The following is a 20099-nucleotide window of genomic DNA, read 5'->3' on the forward strand; positions in this document are numbered from 1 at the left end:
TGTCACACCTCTGAGAACTGGGAGGTACAAGACTGCTTTTCTCCCTTGTTCATCTCCACTGGCTTGATTCACAGGCCTTGTAATGGGCGCCTCACTCTCAACTACCAAATGACTCTCCCCTAGATTGTAGTTGAATTTGTTTACTCTTTATTCTTTGGGGGCCCACCACTCAGGTCCAAAATAAACACACAGAGACTTATTCTTATTTATGAATGTCAGGCCTTAGCTTGGCTTATTTCTAGCCAGCTTTTCTCTTCTTCTATATTTTAACTCATCATTCTACATAGCTTTCTTCCCTTCTTGCTCCAGGACTGGTTTTGTGGCTAGGCTGCTGGCCCCTGGCATCCTCCTCCCCTTCTTTTCTCACCCATCGCTCTTCTTCTCTCTTCAATTATTTATTCTCTATGCCTGGCCGTGCCACCTAGTTCTTTATCCTACCCAGCAATCCACTGTTCACCTCTTTATTAGACCAATCAGGTGTTTTAGACAAGCAAAGTAACACAGTTTTACAGAGTAAAACAGATGCAACAGAAAAAAATGCAACACATCTTTGCATCACTAAACAAATGTTCCACAGCATAAACAAATGCAACACATCTTGAAATAATATTCCACAACACTAAATAGCTTTTATATACTTCTAAACACATTTTATCCTGGGGGAGAAATCAATCAAAGAGACTGTTAAGTTTCTGTACAGCATCTGGCCACAGTATAAATCAGGCAATGGATTTCAGTGGCCCTAAAAAAGTATCTTTCACGTTACAATTCTTGTTGACGTAGAACTACATACTGCATAGTGGTAGATGGTAGAAACGGATGCCATTAAAGCCCGTTTCTACCCGAAACTTCCCCTGCCTTTGCCAGTCTTGCACAACTTTTTAAATTCAGTAACTCCATGAAAACCTGGCCCATTTATCTTTGACCCTGCTGTCTCTCTCTGCACCCAATCAGTCCCCTGACTAGGTGCCAGGGTCCATTCAGGGCCTTTCTTGGCTGGCTCTGACATCTGCTGAGAGCTCCCTTCATGGGTGCCTGCCTGGATCCTCCAAGGATTCCCGGGGTACCAGCCTCGGCCTTTCCAAAATTATGGATTTTTCCCTGTGTAACCTCATGACCCACCCCCTCCCATAATCCCTCCCACTTCCAACGGCTCTCTCAGCCGTGGTGCTCTCCCTCCTCCCACCCCACCCCCGCCCCATTCTTTCTCAGCCACAGCTTGGTACTTATGCAAGTGGCTTTCAAATAAGAGGGTGACAGCTATTCTTGTCCTCTATAGCAAAACTCTTCGAGGAATCTCACGTTCCACTGTCTGCCCAGACTATTTTTTGGAGCTGGGGCGCCCCCACTCATCTCCCTCTGTCTCCAGACTGCTCTCTGTGTACCAGTCTGGTGCAGGTGAAAGCGCTGTCACGTCCTTACCTTAACAGTGCTTTGTATGGTTGTTCATTTACCCAGACCCCTACTTTATTTAAGTAGTTTTCATGTTTAAAACGATTCAAGTGTTTTCCCCATCTTAAGATTCAAATGTTCTTACTGTCTTTGTAAAAGATTTTCTTATTTGGTATAATTTAGGTAAAAGAGATCTAATTCTAAATTAACAACAACAAAAGCCTCAGTTTTGGAGACATCTACTTTTTTTGATTTTCCTTTTTTCTTTTCTTTACTTTTTTTTGTTTTTGTTTTTGTTTCTTTGTTTTTCGATACAGGCTTTTCTGTAGTTTTGGAGCCTATCCTGGAACTAACTCTTGTAGACCAGGCTGGCCTCAAACTCAGAGATCCGCCTGCCTCTGCCTCCCAAGTGCTGGTATTAAAGGTTTGTGCCACCACCGCCCTGAAAGACATCCACATTTTAAACCCATATTTAATCTCTGAGTCAACCTTTTCCTATTTCTAGGAATTAAATAGGAAAATCAGTTACATTGGCTCTCCCCTAGATTTAACTCCATTGAGTGGAGCGGGGCTGCTTATCTAGCTTCAGTCAGAGCACCACTCTCTCCTCTGTCATCTTTGCTCCTTTCAGAAGTGATGCTTTTAACATTTCCATTATATCATATATAGGGAACAAAATTGACTAATTAAACCTGGATTATAATATGCCCAATAGATAGTAGAATCTAGAAGTTTCTTCCTTAGTAGCCTTTGATAATTACTTCTTTCTCCTGAAGATCTGCCTTCCTGATGTCACAGTCTCATCAGATTCTAGGATAAACTCCTGGCTACAGTGAGATGTTGTGGGAACTCCTTCGACCAATAGCCTTTAAGACGCCGGCCCACTTTGGGCGTGGTCTCATGTATTGTAAGTACAGATAGATGAAAAGTGTGCAAATGGGCCCCCCTTGTTTTATCTGCTGGATTCAGTTCCAGTTCCCAGCGCACACAGAGGACTGTGGATCGCTACCTTTACTGTGAGTTTATCCCCAAATAAATAAACCTTTGATATACTCCATTCCGGGCTATTGTGGAACTCCCTGATACTGCTACAGCGGGACATGAGCTGCCATGGATATAAGATGAGGCTGTCAAGAGCAGCTACATCTGCTGAAGCTTCCACAAGCTGTACTCTTGCTGTTGTATCTCTAATTGTGGAGAGTTAGAATGTTAGAGGTCCAAAGGCAAAATTAAATTGGGCTATTTTAGTCTCTTAATAGCCCAATCTTTATTTACCTGCCTCACCCAAAAAGACGCACAATTTCCCATTTTCCATATCGGATCACTTTTATCCTCCTATTCCCCTTTTCCCTTCTCCCACCTTCTTCTGTATATCCTCAAATAAGTGTAGTCTTCACACCTCACCAAGGAAACTTCTCTGCAACAGACAAAGCACACTACAGAAACCACAACCAATCAAAATGCAGAGTTGTGTAGCCCCGTCCCAATGGATACAACTACAAAAGACTCCCACACCTGAGCCTCAGGGAGCAAGAATTGTTGTAGACAGGGCAAAAAGATTGAAAGAGCCAGAAGATCAAGGAGTCTGCTGTGTGATTGTCTCCTAGTAAGATCAAAAGTTATACACATAAAGTTCCACCAATATGACTGCCCAAAATGTGAGCTGAGCAAGGAAAACACCAATGAACATGCCAGACTGGAAGGGGAACAGTTCAAGAGGTCTCAACCCTACACAAAGAACTACAGGCAACTTAGTAAACCTGGGGTTCTCTCAGAAAGGGAAGAGCACACCAACTTGTTGTTCAGTGCCAAATGGTCAGCCCTGAAAGCATACATATACATCTTACACATAACATTATATGGACTCAACAGGTTATTTATGAACATAGATGTATATACATTTATATGCCATAACAATGAATGAAAAACGGGTCATGAATTTGAATGAGAATGGGAGAGATTTATGGAAGGGTTTGGGGAAAGAAAAAGGGAGAAATGTAACTAAATTACAATCTCAAAAATAACAATAAACAAAAATAGTCAAATTGATTACCTTTCTCTGCAAATAACATCACATTATTGTGATGAATATTCAAAAGCTATTTTCTGAGATTAAATTTAAGTAAAGCAATCCTACTAGGACCAATCTTTACTCTGTCTTTCTCACAACCTCTTTACAAATCAAAAATTCAAATCTTATGATTTCAATAATAGCCTTCTCTCAGTAAGTCCAACTAAAAATGAACTGAAAGCTGAAGAAAGCCCTATTCAAAGAAACTTGGAAAACAACTTGGGAAAAAACCCCTAACAATTAGCAAAGCCTTCTTGGCATTTTGTGTCGATTGCATAACTTCCAAATTAGTCTAAGTATTTCTAATTAGTTTGTTTCCATTATTCTCCCATCAGCATGATAGATAGAACTTATCAACAGTGTTACTGTTTCCACTTAATTCAAAACACTTTTGTTTTGTTTGAGTTTTAAGATGGTGCTTGTTTGCAAAACTAATATTGGTTTATTGTGTTGATTTTTTATTTTGACCAAAAAAATATTTAAAAGATTATTGAATAAAATAAAAATCTTACCTCTAATGAATTCATCCACATACCTTTGTCCTGAATGTACAGAAGAAAGCTGCACTTTCCAAAGTACCAACACTTAAAATGATTTCCATTACAAATGTCTAAGCATTTTCATTCAGGGAATGCATGAGATTCTAAACATGGTGACTAGCCCTGCATACATCACAGATGTTTCTAAGCAAAATGATCCTTACTTTTGTTCTTTCCTCAATATTTGCTCCATATTGTAGTAACCTATCAGCCATTGATGGCTTCCCGCCATAGACTGCATAGTGGAGAGCAGTGTTTCCATTGCAATCTTTAATGTGTGGGTTAGCATGATGCTCTAGCAGAAAACACACGATTTCCTCTTCCCAGCTTTGGACAGCCTGGAGGGATTGTAACAAGAAGCACATGGTCAAATCAAAGAATTTACGATCCATGCTCATGGGTTCCACCAATTAATTGTATTTATGTAAATAAGATGAATTCATTTTTTGCTTAAATCAAAAGCATCCAGTGCTTAAAATGACTATGATCTACCTTCATCAGGGGTGTGATGTTACGATTGTCACACGCATTAATCTCACAGCCACGCCTCCAGAGGTAAGTCACGAGCTGTAGATGTCCATAGAAGCAGGCAAAGTGCAGGGCATTCCTACAGAGAAATCACAGTGCACTACCTAGATATGCACAAGTATACAAGTAATTGAAACTGTTTAATAGCATACTGTGCATGTGCCTTTTAAATAAATATGTAATGTCCTTCTAAAAAATTTCTATATTTGTGAAATTTCTTCCAAATCACACCTACATAAACCATAAACACACACACAATCAATCTGTTTTATTTGCAGGAAGCCTCATTTAAATTTTAGGATATAGAACACAGATACTTTGCCAGAATTTACTAAAAATTGTGTCTATCCCAATTCACGACAGGCCCCTTGTTTCCAAGTCTCCTGGGCCAGCCTTTTCCTGTCTGCTTCCATTGGTCAGCTGTCTTCTGCACTTGAACGGGTCATGAAGCTCTGCTTGTAGCATTCTTCTCTAATACTCAACTACAGACTTGTCCACACATCCTACCACAAAGTAGATCTTATGTCCTATAAGCCATATCCTCATGGTAGCATTCAGGAAACAGAGAAGGGACTGGAACCAACAACTGGCTAGATGTCTAAAGTCTGACCCCCTGAAACTTCCATCTGCACATAAGATTCCGTAACTTCTAAAACAGAGCTACCATATGAGGTCCAAAAGCTCAAATACATGAGTCTTGGTGGGGAGGGGATTTTATCTTCAAACCCTATCTTAAAACTCTGTTTTAACCCTACTTTAAGCTCCATTACCTACAGGCTATTTCTTACCCTTTCTAGGCTTCATTTCTGTTCTGATAAAATAAAACACTGTAATGCTACATCAAGAATGTCAACAAAGTAAGAAAGTTTTACTCATAACATTCTAGATATCATAACCTCGTAATTAGATTCTAGCTTAACATGCATAGTATTTCAGGAAGATGAAACTATACAACCACCCCATTCCATAGATGGTCTTAGGATTCTATATTTCAGCAAGTTTAAGGTGTGGTTTCTTTTTTTTTTTTTTTTAAGTGAGACAGGGTCCTCCTGTCCAGGCTGGCCACACATTCCTTCTCTTCCTGCTCTGGTGTGAGAGGTCCTTCTGTCTATGTGTTGCTTTCATTGGTTAATGAAAAAAGAAACTGCCTTGGCCTGTTGATAGGGCAGAACTTAGGTGGGAAAAACTAAATAGCATGCTGGGAGAAAGGAGGCAGAGTCAGGAAGAAGCCATGGAGCCGCCGCAAGAGACAGACGCTGGAAATTTTACCCAGTAAGCCACAGCCATGTGGCGATATACAGATTAATAGAAATGGGTTAAATTAATATAAGAGTTAGCCAATAATAAGTTAGAGCTAATGGGCCAAACAGTGTCTTAATGAATACAATTTCTGTGTTGCTATTTCTGGGCTGAGCTAGCTGAGAGGCCAGGACAAACAAGCAGCCTGTTCTAACGTGTGCTAGCTAAATCCATGTAAAACCTGAGAGTACTTGAAAAGGAATTGTAGACACAAAAATACAGAGTTTAACACAGCTTCTTGCTGTTTGCTGACAGCATGCTGCAGCTCCTTTAAGAGATTTTTCTGATTCAGCCATAGCAGGAAAAAAGCCGTGACCATTTCAAAATGCCAGCTTTTTGGGCCAGGCTGCCAGCGCAACCTCTGGCTCTTTTGGGAGAGCAAGTTTTTGAGTAGGCTTTGTGAGCAGAGGGCTGCAGCTTGCTTAAATGGTGGCATGGACCAGCCTAGAGATGGGTCACTGTGTTTGTCTCTCAGAGGCAGTGAGCAACTCTGCCATGCTGGACTGTGCTGAGTGAGCAGGAAGTACCATATATACCTTACTAATGGTGCAACTTAAGTTCTTAAGAAGTGGTTACCATTTTAAGAAGTGCTCCTGAACAGTAAAGAATTACAGATTCCCAATAGGACAGATTCAGATATCAAAGACCTCTAAATGGGTCAGTGTTGGATAAATGTACATATGCTTGGCAGAGAGAAGAAAAAGAGTATAGAAAGTTGAAAAAGAAGTTTAAAAAGTCTTTAAAGAGTCAGAGTACAGACAGTCATAGATTAAAAGGAGTAAAGAAAAATAGCCACATAAAGATGGAAAATTCACAGAGAATCTGAATTATGTATAGCATTGTGTCTTCTTTGAATTTTTGACTGTGAAGGAGCTAAGTACAGAAAGAGATTTCATTGTATGGGTTGCTAAGCTAAACCAGCATGTATTTTGCAAAGGTATCTTGACTTCAAAATTTGGGTTTATCAGAAGATGAGAACCTGTGGGTTGCTTCTAGACCAATATGGTTTCATGGAACAAGACCCCATGAAAGGTTGCTGTGAACACTCCCATAAAGAAAATACTTCACCCAACTGCTGACTAAGATGAACCTAGCACGCAAGATATACCATACAAGACCTGATTAATAAAGCCTCCAAACATCAGGAAGCAGTATGGACAAAACTATGCCCATATTCCCAAATATTGTTTATAAATGTTCTTTTACATTTAAAGGGGGATATGTTATAGAGATTTGCGTTGGTATGGATCTTGGTTTGTTTGGGGTATTGTGATTGTGAATCTCATTTGAAAATGTAATGCGTAATTAAGAAATATAAGTTAATAGATAGTCATCTATAATAGTCAAAATTGTAGTCATGTTAGTTAGATTTTCAAGATGTATAGAGATATATTTTAGTTAGATAGGTATTCTTCACATTTTTCAGAGACCTTCAGAATATGGCATTTAAATGTTTTAAGAACATAGGATGGGGCCAGGTGCATAAGACTTTTCGAGAAGACCCGCTAGAGCATGTTGTTCTCTGCCACTCCTTGAGCTAGGCAAACCATGATGGCAGTGAAGACCCTAAACCCTAAAGCCGAGGTGGCCCGGGTGCAGGCAGCACTGGCAGTGAACATCAGCATGGCATGGGGCCTGCAGGATGTTCTGAGGACCTTAGACACCATGGTGCCTAAGGGCACCATGAAGATACTTGTTTCTGGTGCTAGAGACATCAAGCTTACTAAAGAAGGCAATGTGCTACTTCGTGAAATGCTAATTCAACACCCAAGAGCCTCTTTAATAGCAAAAGTAGTTACAGCCCAGGATGACAAAAAGGGTGACGGCTCCACATCCAATGTCCCTATCACTGGGGAGCCACTAAAACAGGCGGACCTCTAGATTTCTGAGGGTCTTCACCCCAGGTTAATAACCGAAGGCTTTGAAGCTGCAAAGGAAGGGGCACTCCAGTTTTTGGAACAAGTGAAAGTAAGCGGAGAGATGGACAGAGAAGCACTCGTCGATGTGTCCAGAATATCTCTGTGAACTAAAGTTCATGCTGAACCTGCAGATGTCTTAACAGAGGCTGTAGTGGACTCCATTTTGGTCATTAAGAAAAAAGATGAACCCATTGACCTCTTCATGGTTAAGATCACGGAGGGGAAACATAAATCTGAAACTGATACAAGCTTAATCAGAGGGATTGTTTTGAATCGTGGAGCACGGGATCCTGATATGAAGAAAAGGATGGAGAATGCCTACATCCTCACATGCAACGTGTCTTTGGAGTATGAGAAAACAGAAGTGAATTCTGGGTTCTTTTACAAGAGTGCGGAAGAGAGAGAAAAGCTAGTAAAAGCTGAAAGGAAGTTCATTGAAGACAGGGTTAAAAAGATAATAGAGCTGAGAAAAAGTCTGTGGTGACTCAGATAAAGGATTTGTCATTAATCAAAAGGTGATTGACCCCTTGCAAAAGAAGGCATAGTGGCTCTGCATTGGGCGAAGGGGAGAAACATGGAGAGGCAGACATTTGTGGTGGGATGGTTCTGAATTCCTTTGGTGACCTGAATCCTGAATGTTTGAGACATATGGGTCTTGTCTATGAGTATATGTTAGGCAAAGAGAAGTTCACCTTTATTGAGAAAAGTAACTGTCACAAATAAGCACACACTAACTCCAATCAAGGATGCAATAAGAGATGGCTTTAGGACTGTCATCAATGCCATTGATGATGGCTGTGTTGTCCCAGGTGCTGGTGCAGTAGAAGTGGCAATGGCAGAAGCTCTGATTAAATACAAGCCCAGTGTGAAGGGCAGAGCTCAGCTTGGCATCCAGGCATTTGCGGATGCCTTGTTCATTATTCCCAAGGTTCATGCACAGAAGTCTGGTTTTGACCTTCAGGAAACACTAAAGTTCAAGCTGAGCATTCAGAATCAGATCAATTTGTAGGTGTGGATTTGAACACAGGTGAGCCAATGGTAGTAGCAGAGATGGGTGTGTGAAGAAGCAGCTGCTTCACTCCTGTACTGTGATTGCCACCAACATTCTCCTGGTTGATGAGATCATGAAAGGTTGAAGAAGTCTTCCTTGTTGCTGCATCTGTAATACTACAGGATGATGTGGGAAAATGGTCATCTTTGTCCAAGCTTCAAGTGATTTGGAAAAGAAGTTTTCTCTTCCCGGTTGAAGAAAGGGGAACAGGACATTTGGCACCTATTTAAATTATAATAATGTAAAAAAAAAAAAATCTTAACCGAGTGTACGCATTCACTTATAAAGCAGACCCGTTTTAACCCACAAAAAAGAACTTAGGACTTTTCATGACAATGAGACACATCTGCTCCTGGCAGCACCAATCTACTTCAAGAAAAAGATGGGCATCAAAGAGACTCCTTATGGAGTTTGTTAGATGAAGTGGACATGCAGGATCCACAGAGAAATGACTGCTGAACTTGCCTAAAGGTGAGACGATCCTTTGGGGTTTCTGCTTCATGAGTCTTGCCAGACATTCTGCAGGACACAGAAAAATATGACGGACAAACTGCCAGTATAGGCAGAACTGTCTTTGAAATTTCCTGCTTCGTGGAAAACTCTGCTGGATTCTATGGGCCTGTGGGCTGAAGATGGATGTGTCAATGCTACAGAAGAACTTTGGGTGACTGTCCACGCAGAGAGATGTCTCTGTCATTTCTAGAGTTTTGGAAGTTGCTTACAATGTACTTCCTATTTACTTAGGTAATATACCCTTCTGGAATCTTTTATTTCCTTCATTATGATAAAAGATAAAGTAAATAGAAATATTGTAACTGTGATTCTTGCTTGATACCTGTTTTGTTATATGTAATTTTGCTATGTTAAAGTTAAAGCCTTCCTTTTTGTTTAAACAGAAAATGGTGTGGGAGGTCCTTCTGTCCATGTGTTGCTTTCATTGGTTAATGAATAAAGAAACTGCCTTGGACTGATAGGGTAGAACTTAGGTAGGTGGGGAAAACTAAATAGCATGCTGGGAGAAAGGAGGCAGAGTCAGGAAGAAGCCATGGAGCCGCCGCAGGAGACAGACACTGGAAATTTTACCCAGTAAGCCACAGCCACGTGGCGATATACAGATTAATAGAAATGGGTTAAATTAATATGAGTTAGCCAATAATAAGTTAGAGCTAATGGACCAAGCAGTGTTTTAATGAATACAATTTCTGTGTGGTTGTTTCCGGGCTAAGCTAGCCAGGCAGCCAGGACAAACAAGTGGCCTGCTGCTACACTGCTCAACCTCCAAATAGCAGGAAATGGAGTTCATGCGGTGCAGCTGCCTAACGATGCTGAAGCTGGAATGCCCTTCTCCTGTTTTATCATTGGTAGTAATGTTTAGATTTTTATTAGTACTCAAGGTCATGAGTCAGAACACAATCCTATACACATTGGATCCATTGCAATCTAGTCATACCGTTTGCACTTAATAAATTTTACTTTTTACAAATACAATAAGAACAGCAATAGCAGTAAGCAGGAGCCAAGCACATAGTAATCAGGGCTTTGATTTTTAAGAAACTTTTAAGCTAAAGAAAGAAATTGCAGGAGTAAGACAAGGAAGTAAGATTTATTTTAGTCAATATGGCTAGTCTGGGCAAAGAAAAAAAAATTTCAAGAAGGGATGAATCCTGAAAGGTAGCAGTTTGTACATAGTGGATATTCAGACTAAGTCTAGAGACTGAACGGATGGAGAGAATGAGAAAATAAAGTTATATTTCTATAAAGGAACTTTTATAAAATATGACAATAGCTTTGTAATATTAGTAGCCATTATACTTGCTATCTTTTATTTTCATAATTATGATCAGTGTCTAATTTGGGTTTCTATTGCTGTGACAAAACATGATGACCAAAGCATCTTGGGGGATGTGGTGGTTTGAAAGAAAATGGCCCCCAAAGGGAGTGGCACTAATAGGAGTGAAGCCTTAGTTGGAGTAGGTGTGATCTTGTTGGAGGAAGTGTGTCATTGTGGAGGTGGGCTTTGAGGTCTCATAAATGCTTGAGCCATGCCCAGTGAGATAGATCACTTCCTGTTGCCTGTGAGTCAAGATGTAAAAACTCTCAGCTCCTTCTATAGCACCATGTCTGCCGGCATGTTGCTTTGCTTCCCACCATAATGATAATGGACTAAACCTCTGAACTGAAAAAGAGCCACCCCAATTAAATATTACCAGGGCTTTTCTTCACAGCAATAGAAACCCTAACTATGACAGGAAAGAAAGGGTTTATCTGCCTTATACTTCTACAACACTGTTCAACACTGAAGAGAGACAGGACAGGAACTCAAACAGGGCAGGACCCTGAAGCCAGGAGCTGATGCAGAGGCCAAGGAAAGGTGCTGTTTACTGGTTTGGTCCTCATGACTTGCTCAACCTGCTTTCTTATAGAATCCAGGACAACCAGTCCAGGAACGTCACCACCACAATGTGTTGGGTCCTCTCCCATCAATCACTAATTAAGAAAACTCCCTACAGCCAGATCTTATGGAAACATTTTTTTTTTAAATTGAGGTTCCCTCCTCTCAGAGAACTTTAGCTTGTGTCAAGTGGACATACAACTATCTAGCACAACCAGTATACAATTATTTGCCTATATAAGTCTGTATAGAAAAAGGCATACTCAATAATATTTATACTACATAAAAATTTATAAGCAGAGATTTAAAAAATTCTCCTCAGAAGAGAATAAGTATTTACAGAAAATATCAACACATGTGTACACAAAAATTAAGAGAAAGTGTGAAATTTTCATCTGTGCATGAACAGTTCTACTCTTCAAAGGATTATTTGAAGGAATAACAGAAGTACATGCAGCTCCATTACCAACAAGCCACATAGGAGTCAAAAAGTAAGATTCAATGCCAACATTAATGTAGATATTCTGTATTACTGCAAATAAGCTAGAAAGAAATAAAAATATAGTCAAAACCCCTCATGCTCAAATTAAACATTAAAGCAATAAAATGGGGAAATACACTTGTAATTAAAATTCTTGAAAATAAAAATTAGATTTTTACATATAGTTTGCTAATAAAAACCCACAGTCAATGTTTGTATGGATGCAATCAAACTGAGTTGTTGCTTAGCATAACAAGCTACACCTGACTATGCTAATATTCCTCCATGTCTATGCCTCTTTCAAAGGTGAATTATTCCTTTCAATGGATGCACTGTAATTTTTTTATAACTCTGTGTTCTTCTAATGGTTTGATATTTTAAGACAGGTCAATATGTTTTTCCCCCTACTGGAACCAAGAAGCAGAGATGTGTACAACTTTTAAATGCAGTAGCAGGAACAGGTACACTCAACTACTTTCCTATTTCAGGTCCTTACAACACACACACATCAGTTAAATGTGTGTATGTACATATATATGTATACACACACAAACACACACATACATGTATATATATATATCCATCATATATAATACATCTAACATATATAATGGTTATTTGATTTTATTTGAACAAGTTTTAGGTTTGAAGGTAACACATTATGAAGAATATTGTCTTTTACTTTTCTCAATGTAACATTATATTAATGTGTACACTAAGATAAAATGATGTGATTTAATTTTGTTACTTAATACTTTTAAATAGTCTGTTGACTCTCTAAGGGGCTCCTAGGAAAAGGGAAAGCAACCAGAATTCTTCCCTTTGTTGGCTGGGTCTTGGGTCCCTTTCCAGATGCGCCTGCGGTGCCAGGGAGCAGAGCTGGGCTCTCCCGCCTTTTTTCTTGTCTTGGGAGCCAGTAAAGGTGTCTTCCCCAACATCAGCCCTCGCCCAGGTCTAAAGGCCCTCTTACCTATTCTCCTTGTCTCTGTGATTGACTTCATATTTCCCCAGAGTAAAGTACAACCGCACAAAAGGTAAATCTCCCGCACAGGCTGCCATGTGCAGGTCGTTGTCAGGAAAGTAGGCCATGTCTAAATACGCAGAATCCTGAGGCCCAAGGCACGGGTTGTTTCTCCGTCCACTGATATCGCAGAAACCTAAGGGCATCTCTTCAAGACTCTTTTCTGGACAGCAACAGCACACAGAGACGCCTTGGGCACCCCAAGGCCTCCACCCTCCCCCTCGGCTGTGTTCTCCTCCCATCTCAGGCACCGTTACCGCAAGCCAACCGCTACCGCCCCCAGTATCAACCAGTTATTTTAACAAGCCAGCCCTCTCTATCTCATATCAAATTGTAAAGTTCACCCCTCCTGTTTTTAATACTACATATTTTTAATTAGTCTACCCTCCTTGTCGCAATATCAATGCTATTATAAGCCCACCCCTCCTGATCCAAATATTATCGTTTATCATAGATTAGCCAAGTCTCTCCAACGTTCTCTCCAGTCAGTCCCTGGGTTAGTGTCTATCAACTGAAAAGACAGTTGACAGAATGGCTTTTGTCAAGCCATGCTGGTGGGCACAAGTATGCAACGGTGTGCAGAATGCGAGCTATGGATATGCACGTGTGCATGAACATGTACGTGCGTCTAAAGTCAATGAAGATCAATGCGCATGTGCATAGACCAGCCTGTCAAATCTCTGTAGGGCAGACCCGCATTATTTCAAACATCCGAAGATACGACTGGAGGGATGGCTCAGTTTTAGGAGCATGCATTTCTCTTGCAGAGGAACCTGACTTGGTTTCCAGCGTCCACCACTGATTCACAAACCTAGTGTAGCTCCAGAGGATTCAATACCTTCTTCTGAACTGTGGGCACCTACACTCACATGTGCCCATTCCTTCACACACACATAATTAAACTTAAAATCTTTTTAAATGTCATTATCAGAAAACTGGATGACTGTTGGTCATTTTCTCAAGGCCGATTTGCAGCCATGGGAAAGCAGTTCTTGTATACAGATGTTGGAAGTGGAGAGGGTAAGAATGCCAAAAACCTGCTCTTCAAGAAAATCTCTCCAGACAGAACGGCCTCTTAATTTCTATTATTTTCCACATCCAGTAGCATCCCTGCAGGTCTGTATGAGAATTGAACAGTGGAACTAACAATCTGTTGTTATGGTTTCAGAGATGTGTGAGCATAAGCTTCAAAGAAAAATTACAGCACAGTCCATGCAAAGTGAATATCCACTAAAGCAAGCTGCCTACTCTCTTTGTCCCTGACTTCATTTTTCTGTTCTCCCTAGCTTTATTCTATTTATTCTTATAAAACCTGCAATAATTCCAAGATGTATTTTGGAGAGCAATATCTTATTTTTTTGCTTTTTTAATTAGTCATTTTCTTGTCCCAACCCATCTTTTCTTACTAGGTTATAATGCTGGATTCAGTAGTTTTCTGGGTCCCAAACACTACCTGGCTTGGGCTCTTCCTTTCCTCCCTCCCAAGCCAGTTAATCTCCTGCTCCTTCTTTTCCTCTTCTTTCTTCCTGCCAACCATATCCCCTATAGCAGCTCTATCAGCTTCTAAACCGACAAATTAGTTCCTTTACAAAGCACATGCTAAGGGTCTTGCAGGATCTGTCAGTTTGACAGTAGGTCAGTCTTTGACACACTGCCAAGAATGCTTTGATACCTCATTTTCAAATTTTGCAAACATGCTGATGTCTAAGAACTAGAACCTCTAAATTCCAGGTCTTTTCTAACACTACCTCAGTTCATTGCTGGAGAGCCACCTGAGTTCACAGCTCCTGCACTTACCCCTCCACCCAGTGCTGCAGGTATCCAATTAACACATGACCGAGTTCTGCTTTCAGCTCAGACTTTGGTACCCTTCCTCCAGGCTACTTCTGATGAAAGAATTACCCTCAGTTCTGTGTAAGGCTATGTAAGATCCATGTGTGAGGACTGCTGACCACTGTGACCTTGCTCTGAAAAACTCAGTTGTATTGGCTTTAAAAGTATTGTTCATTTTGATCTCTTAAACCCTCTATCACATATTTTTCTCCAAGAAACAATACAATGAAAATATATTAGCATTTTACACTACATAATTATAAAACCAGTGTGCAACATAGGAACACATGATCTGACATACATTCCTAGACAGTTGAAGGTATTTTCTAATGAGATAAATTCAAAAATAAAGCCAAAATGAAAATTTTACACCAAATATTTAAAATATGGCACTGGGTGTCCATTATTTTAGAACATCAATGCTCACATTTACGTACCATTTACTATGCTAAGTAGTGTGCACACTTTATATAAATAACAAAACAGTATTCCTGATACTTCCCTTACAATAAAAACCTAATGCTCAGAAAACTTCCTTCTGAAAACAAAATCATCCCTGCTTAGAATTCTACCCTCTTAATAGCATATTATTTTTATAAAATGGACTTCATTATATTTTGTGTGCATATAATGCATCTAATCATACTCAGCCCCATTCCCATCTCATATGCTTTTCTTTCCACCCCACCCCATCTCATTCTTCTTTCCCAGTTCTCTACCTTCACTATCAATTGTATTTCTTCATTTCTAGACTCCACTTGCAAAACAAAAGTGTGCTTATCTGAGCCTGGTTTAGCCCATTTAAGGGGACCTACTGCTCCATCCATTTTGGAATAAAAATCACATGTACAGAAAATTCACATTCTTTCAAATTAATGAAAACTCACACCTGTGCACATTGACACAACTTTAAATAATCACCCAGCCACACAAAATCACATTCTCACACACAACTAAACATGGCTGCACACTTTCAGTCACACTGCTCATACACACATCTGCATCCTCAAACATGTTCACACCGACAAATTAACAAATTCTCACTTTGCATACCAGTTCCACTCTTGCACTTACCCATCCAACTCATACACTTGTACACCCTCACATCTGTTACACATTATTGCACTCCTGTGCACAACCAACACACACTTGCACTTAAATCACTTAAATTCCACAATCACAGCTTTACAAACAATATAGTCAATACACACAATACACTACGTACTCTTAATATATGCCTGCACTCAGACTATACACACTCAAATGGACACACTAATGCTTACATGTCATACAACCTCATACACAATAACTCATACACACATACTCATGTAAAAACCACTAGGATACAGTCATATACACACTTGTAGAATTACGTATTAACACTTCACACCATTCTGCCTTCTCCGTTAGTAACACAATAGGTAAGGAGCACTTCTCAAACCCTATGTACTTCTTAACCTGTCTTGCTCTTAGCCCCTGGCACAGACAGGTAGGGATCCTAAACGTAGCACAAATAATAAAAACCCAGAGACAGATATTGGGATTCAAGCTGAAAGATCAGAGAAGCAAAACACCCAAGCCACTAGAGAGTTCTTACCTCTATGAGATCTTCAGACTGGAAGAGAGTGAGTTCCTGTCTCACCCAACTTTATATTCCTCTCTAGTGCACCACCACTGCCCCGCCTCTATGGCTTACTAGTGTAGTTGCTGGGATTAAACGTGTGTATCGCCACTGTCTGGCCTGCATGGCTAACTAGTGTGGCTAGTTTTGCACTCTGATCTTCAGGCAAGCTTTATTTATTAAAACAAAAATAAAATATTACGATAGCTAGACACTAAGCCATCAGCCTTCTACCTTCCCCTCAGCTCCTGCTGCCTACAGGCAAATCAGTCTCCAGACACTCAACACTTGATCCAAAAACCTGCCTTCTCTCAGCTCTTGAGACCAACAGGAAAGGGGTTCCAAGACCAATAGAAAGGCCATGGGGGGGTGGCGATTTTCAGTCAGAGGAGTCTGCTCCAAGGTGCCCTCTAATCAGTTATACAATATTATATGGCATACATATAATATTATACAATATTATATGGCATACATATAAAGCAACACTAAGGAGGGTTTAGCAAGGCTGTGTGTTAGTGTGTGTGTGTGTTGCAATAACAAAGGAAACAGAGGCCAGGGATTTGAGAGGTAGCAAGGGGCAGTAGGCCACGGGAGAAGTTAGAGAAAAAAATTTGTAATGGGGGAAGGGGAAAATGATGTAATACATTTTAATAAAATAAAACCTACCTCCTTAAATAGCATATCAGGTCTGTTTTTTCAATTATCCACCAAATTGTCCTGAAGTATCATATGCTACCCTAGTTTTAATGTTTTTTTATCTTTGGTTCCTGTTCATTTATGATTGGCACCTTCCAGATTCCAGTTCCTAAAATTTCGGATAATTTTTGTGCTGGCAAAGGGATGCCAGTCACGATCTCCTTCTACCACAGGCTGAGAGATCACCCTGCATTTCAGCTACTCTAAGCATGAACCCAAGGGACCCATCCAGCTCATTCATTATCCCTGCTCAGCTCCCAAGCAGACAAGACTGATCATCATCCCAGTCCTAAACACCTGGGTCCAAGTCCTTGAAGGGGAAATGTTATGCTAAATGTGTAAATTAAATGCTAATTTGTTAGGAGTTGAGGGTAAAGAAATGGTTTTACAACTGATTGTGCAACAGCCAAATTAACAAGATACAAACAGGGCTCAAAAAATAAATTAGTGGGGGATGGAGATGGCACAGAGGTTAAGAGCATTGGCTGCTCTTCCGGAAGTCTTGCGTTCAATTCCCAGTCACCATCCACAGGTGGCACACAGGCTTGAAACACAGTCAATAACCTATGCTCCGCACTACCTTGAGGGAGAAATATCCTATACTAACACACACACAATTCAAGAACAGAAGTAATGCACACTACATTGGTAAATTGTCAGGAGTTGTCAGAGGTCATTGGGCTGACTCTAAAAGTGGAGCAGTCCCCCACTGTGCCACTTCAGACTCAGACACGTTTGTCTCCCACTGCGCCATTTCAGACCCAGACAGGTTCCCCACCACTCCGAAGAGTAAATCAGTCCAGGAGTAAAATGTGTCCTTGAAATCAACCTGAAGATAATTCCCAACAGTCTTTACTGCTGTTTATTCGATAATATTGAAGTGACCAGAGTGAAAAAGACAATTCAGAAGTTCAGTCCCAGCAAGCTGATGAGGGCAGAGGGGCCACTCTCCATTCAATCTCCAGCAACTGCCCCAACTCTCCCAGTCCACTTCTACAGGATACTCTTGCATCTGATCTGGTGTGTCTCTGCTATTTGTTCTTTTACCCGGAAGCCTCACCTGAAACACTCTGCTCTGCCCAAAGACTTCACGGGAGCGCCACTTTGCTGTCTTCCATTAGTTCTGTTGGATGTTTTATGCACCTGACTTGATGTGTGGCTTTCTATCATCTGTCACTTGCTATTTAGTCTTTCAGTTTGGTTTGCTGGACACTTAGCAGTTTGCTTCCTACTGCTGTGATAAAGACTGTGAAAAAGAGCAACTCGGTGAGAAAAGAGTTTCTTTAGTTTGCAAGGCCCAATCACAATCCATCATCACTAAGGGAAGCCAAGGTGGAAACTAAGATGACAACTTCAGAAGGAAAACCAATCCTCTACCCTTTGCATCCATCTGGAGTTGTCACAATTGCAGCGATACTTTATTTGCATTTTTCAATAAAGCTAACCTGAAGATCAGAGTGCAAAGTTAAACATCTAGAGGCCAGGAAGTGGTAGCACACATCTTTAATTTCAGGAACTGGAGAACAGGCAGATGGATCCCTGTGAGTTCAAGGCTACTCTGGGCTACACAAGATCGATCCAGACAGACCCAAGGTGGTGCCACCTCACACTTTTATTCCCAGTGTCTGGGAGTCACATGCTTTTAATCCCAGCACTGGAGAGGTGGAGGCAGGAGTGATATGGCTGGGTGCAGAGAGGAAAATAAAGGGGAAGAGAGAGGAACTCACTAGAGTGTGGAGTCTGAGGTTTGGTGGAGTCACAGTGCAGCCTAGGCAGTCTGAGGATCGGAAGAGGTAAAAGGTCTCTCTAGTGGCTTACTGTTCTGCTTCTCTAATCTTCAGCTTTAACCCCTATATCTGTCTCTGGGTTTTTATTATTCGTACTACACACAATCTCTTAAAAATTATTGTAGGTATTTTCCTATTATCTATACTAAAAGTAATGATTTAAACTCAATCATCAGAGTGCTCTAAATTTAAGTGTTTACTTTTTTTATCAGACTTTCATATTTTCAAGTATATTCTACTAGCAAGTTGCTTTTTGTTTGAATAGCTAACTCCCTTTTGCATTTCTTTAATAAGTCAAGAGGTGGTGTCGTCTCATAGCTTTTGTCTCTGAGACTGCTTTATTTCCGAAGGTCAGTTTTGTTGAGTACAATATTCTACTAGCAAGTTGCTTTTTGTTTGAATAGCTAACTCCCTTTTGCATTTCTTTAATAAGTCAAGAGGTGGTGTCGTCTCATAGCTTTTGTCTCTGAGACTGCTTTATTTCCGAAGGTCAGTTTTGTTGAGTACAATATTCTTGGCAGGCAGGATTTTACTCAGCACTTTGAATGTATGTTATTCTGAGCTAATGGCCGTTACAGTCCATCACCACCTCACTTTCATCATAGAAGAGCATAAGTGGGGAGTCTGTCCTTTACTGCATTTTATGGTGGTGTGCAAGCCCAATACAGGGTCCTAAAGCCATGCTCTGTGCTTGCTTCCCTCTTCCCCCAGGGAGATTGTATCTTCAAGCTCTGCTAGCTGAGTGTGGGCAAATACCACATAAGGAATGTACAAACTATCTTTTCTATCCATCTCAATACATATTTTCTTGCTATTATCCTATAACTAAGTTCTTTGTTCTTATATGCCTTGCCTAATTTGATTGTCAGTCTTTGCATACATATACAGTAGAAAAAATAAACCAACTAAAACTCAAAAGCCACAGTAAACTTGCTGTATAATTTGCTGAGACTAGAACTGTTAGGAATTCAATCTGAATGTCACTGATGAGATATCACTTTATAGTGGTAGTAATGAAGCTTTAAATCTCACATAATAGAAAACACACAGGAAGTCTGCAGAGTCACTATAAATTTTAAAGACTTAAAAAAAAGATCTAAAACCTAAGAGTGGGGATGACTGCACAGAAAAAAGTCTTTGGTCTATATATTTTATAATGAACAAGTTTTATAACATGAAAATTGCAACTCAATGTGACTAAAACTGTTTTAAGTAAAATTAGATAAACGTGTTACCAATGTTTTTCATATGGATGCGTATAAATATGCAAAGAATGAGGGAAAGGACAGTGAGCACATGAACATGAGTGAAAATGGAGACAGCAAAAGGCAGGAAAAGATTAAACAACACATAAGTATAGACAAAAAATATAAAGGAGCTCTACCAACATTTTCAGTTTGAATTGTTATCAAAACTTAAGATTATTTAAAAAGGCCAAGAATATCATGTAATAAGGTCCCTTTAATTAT

General features: G+C 40.2%; 1 protein-coding gene and 1 pseudogene across 1 annotated transcript in view; one reads left to right on the plus strand and one right to left on the minus strand.

Moving 5' to 3' along the window:
• LOC125417689 (uncharacterized) overlaps window positions 1-19923 on the minus strand; it is a 41254-nt gene extending 21331 nt beyond the window's left edge. The window contains exons 1-3 of the mRNA XM_048461254.3: window positions 12643-19923; window positions 4495-4609; window positions 4167-4340 (exon numbers count right to left, since the gene is read on the minus strand). Coding sequence (XP_048317211.2) covers window positions 4167-4340; window positions 4495-4609; window positions 12643-12935 — 582 coding nt within the window. The 5' untranslated portion in view covers window positions 12936-19923. The remainder of the gene's footprint in view (window positions 1-4166; window positions 4341-4494; window positions 4610-12642) is intronic.
• On the plus strand, window positions 7378-8884 carry LOC125417550 (T-complex protein 1 subunit zeta pseudogene; annotated as a pseudogene).
• Window positions 19924-20099: the final 176 nt, after the last annotated feature.

The sequence above is a fragment of the Myodes glareolus genome, chromosome 14 (assembly GCF_982192425.1).
Source record: "Myodes glareolus chromosome 14, mMyoGla1.1, whole genome shotgun sequence".
Taxonomy (NCBI): domain Eukaryota; kingdom Metazoa; phylum Chordata; class Mammalia; order Rodentia; family Cricetidae; genus Myodes; species Myodes glareolus.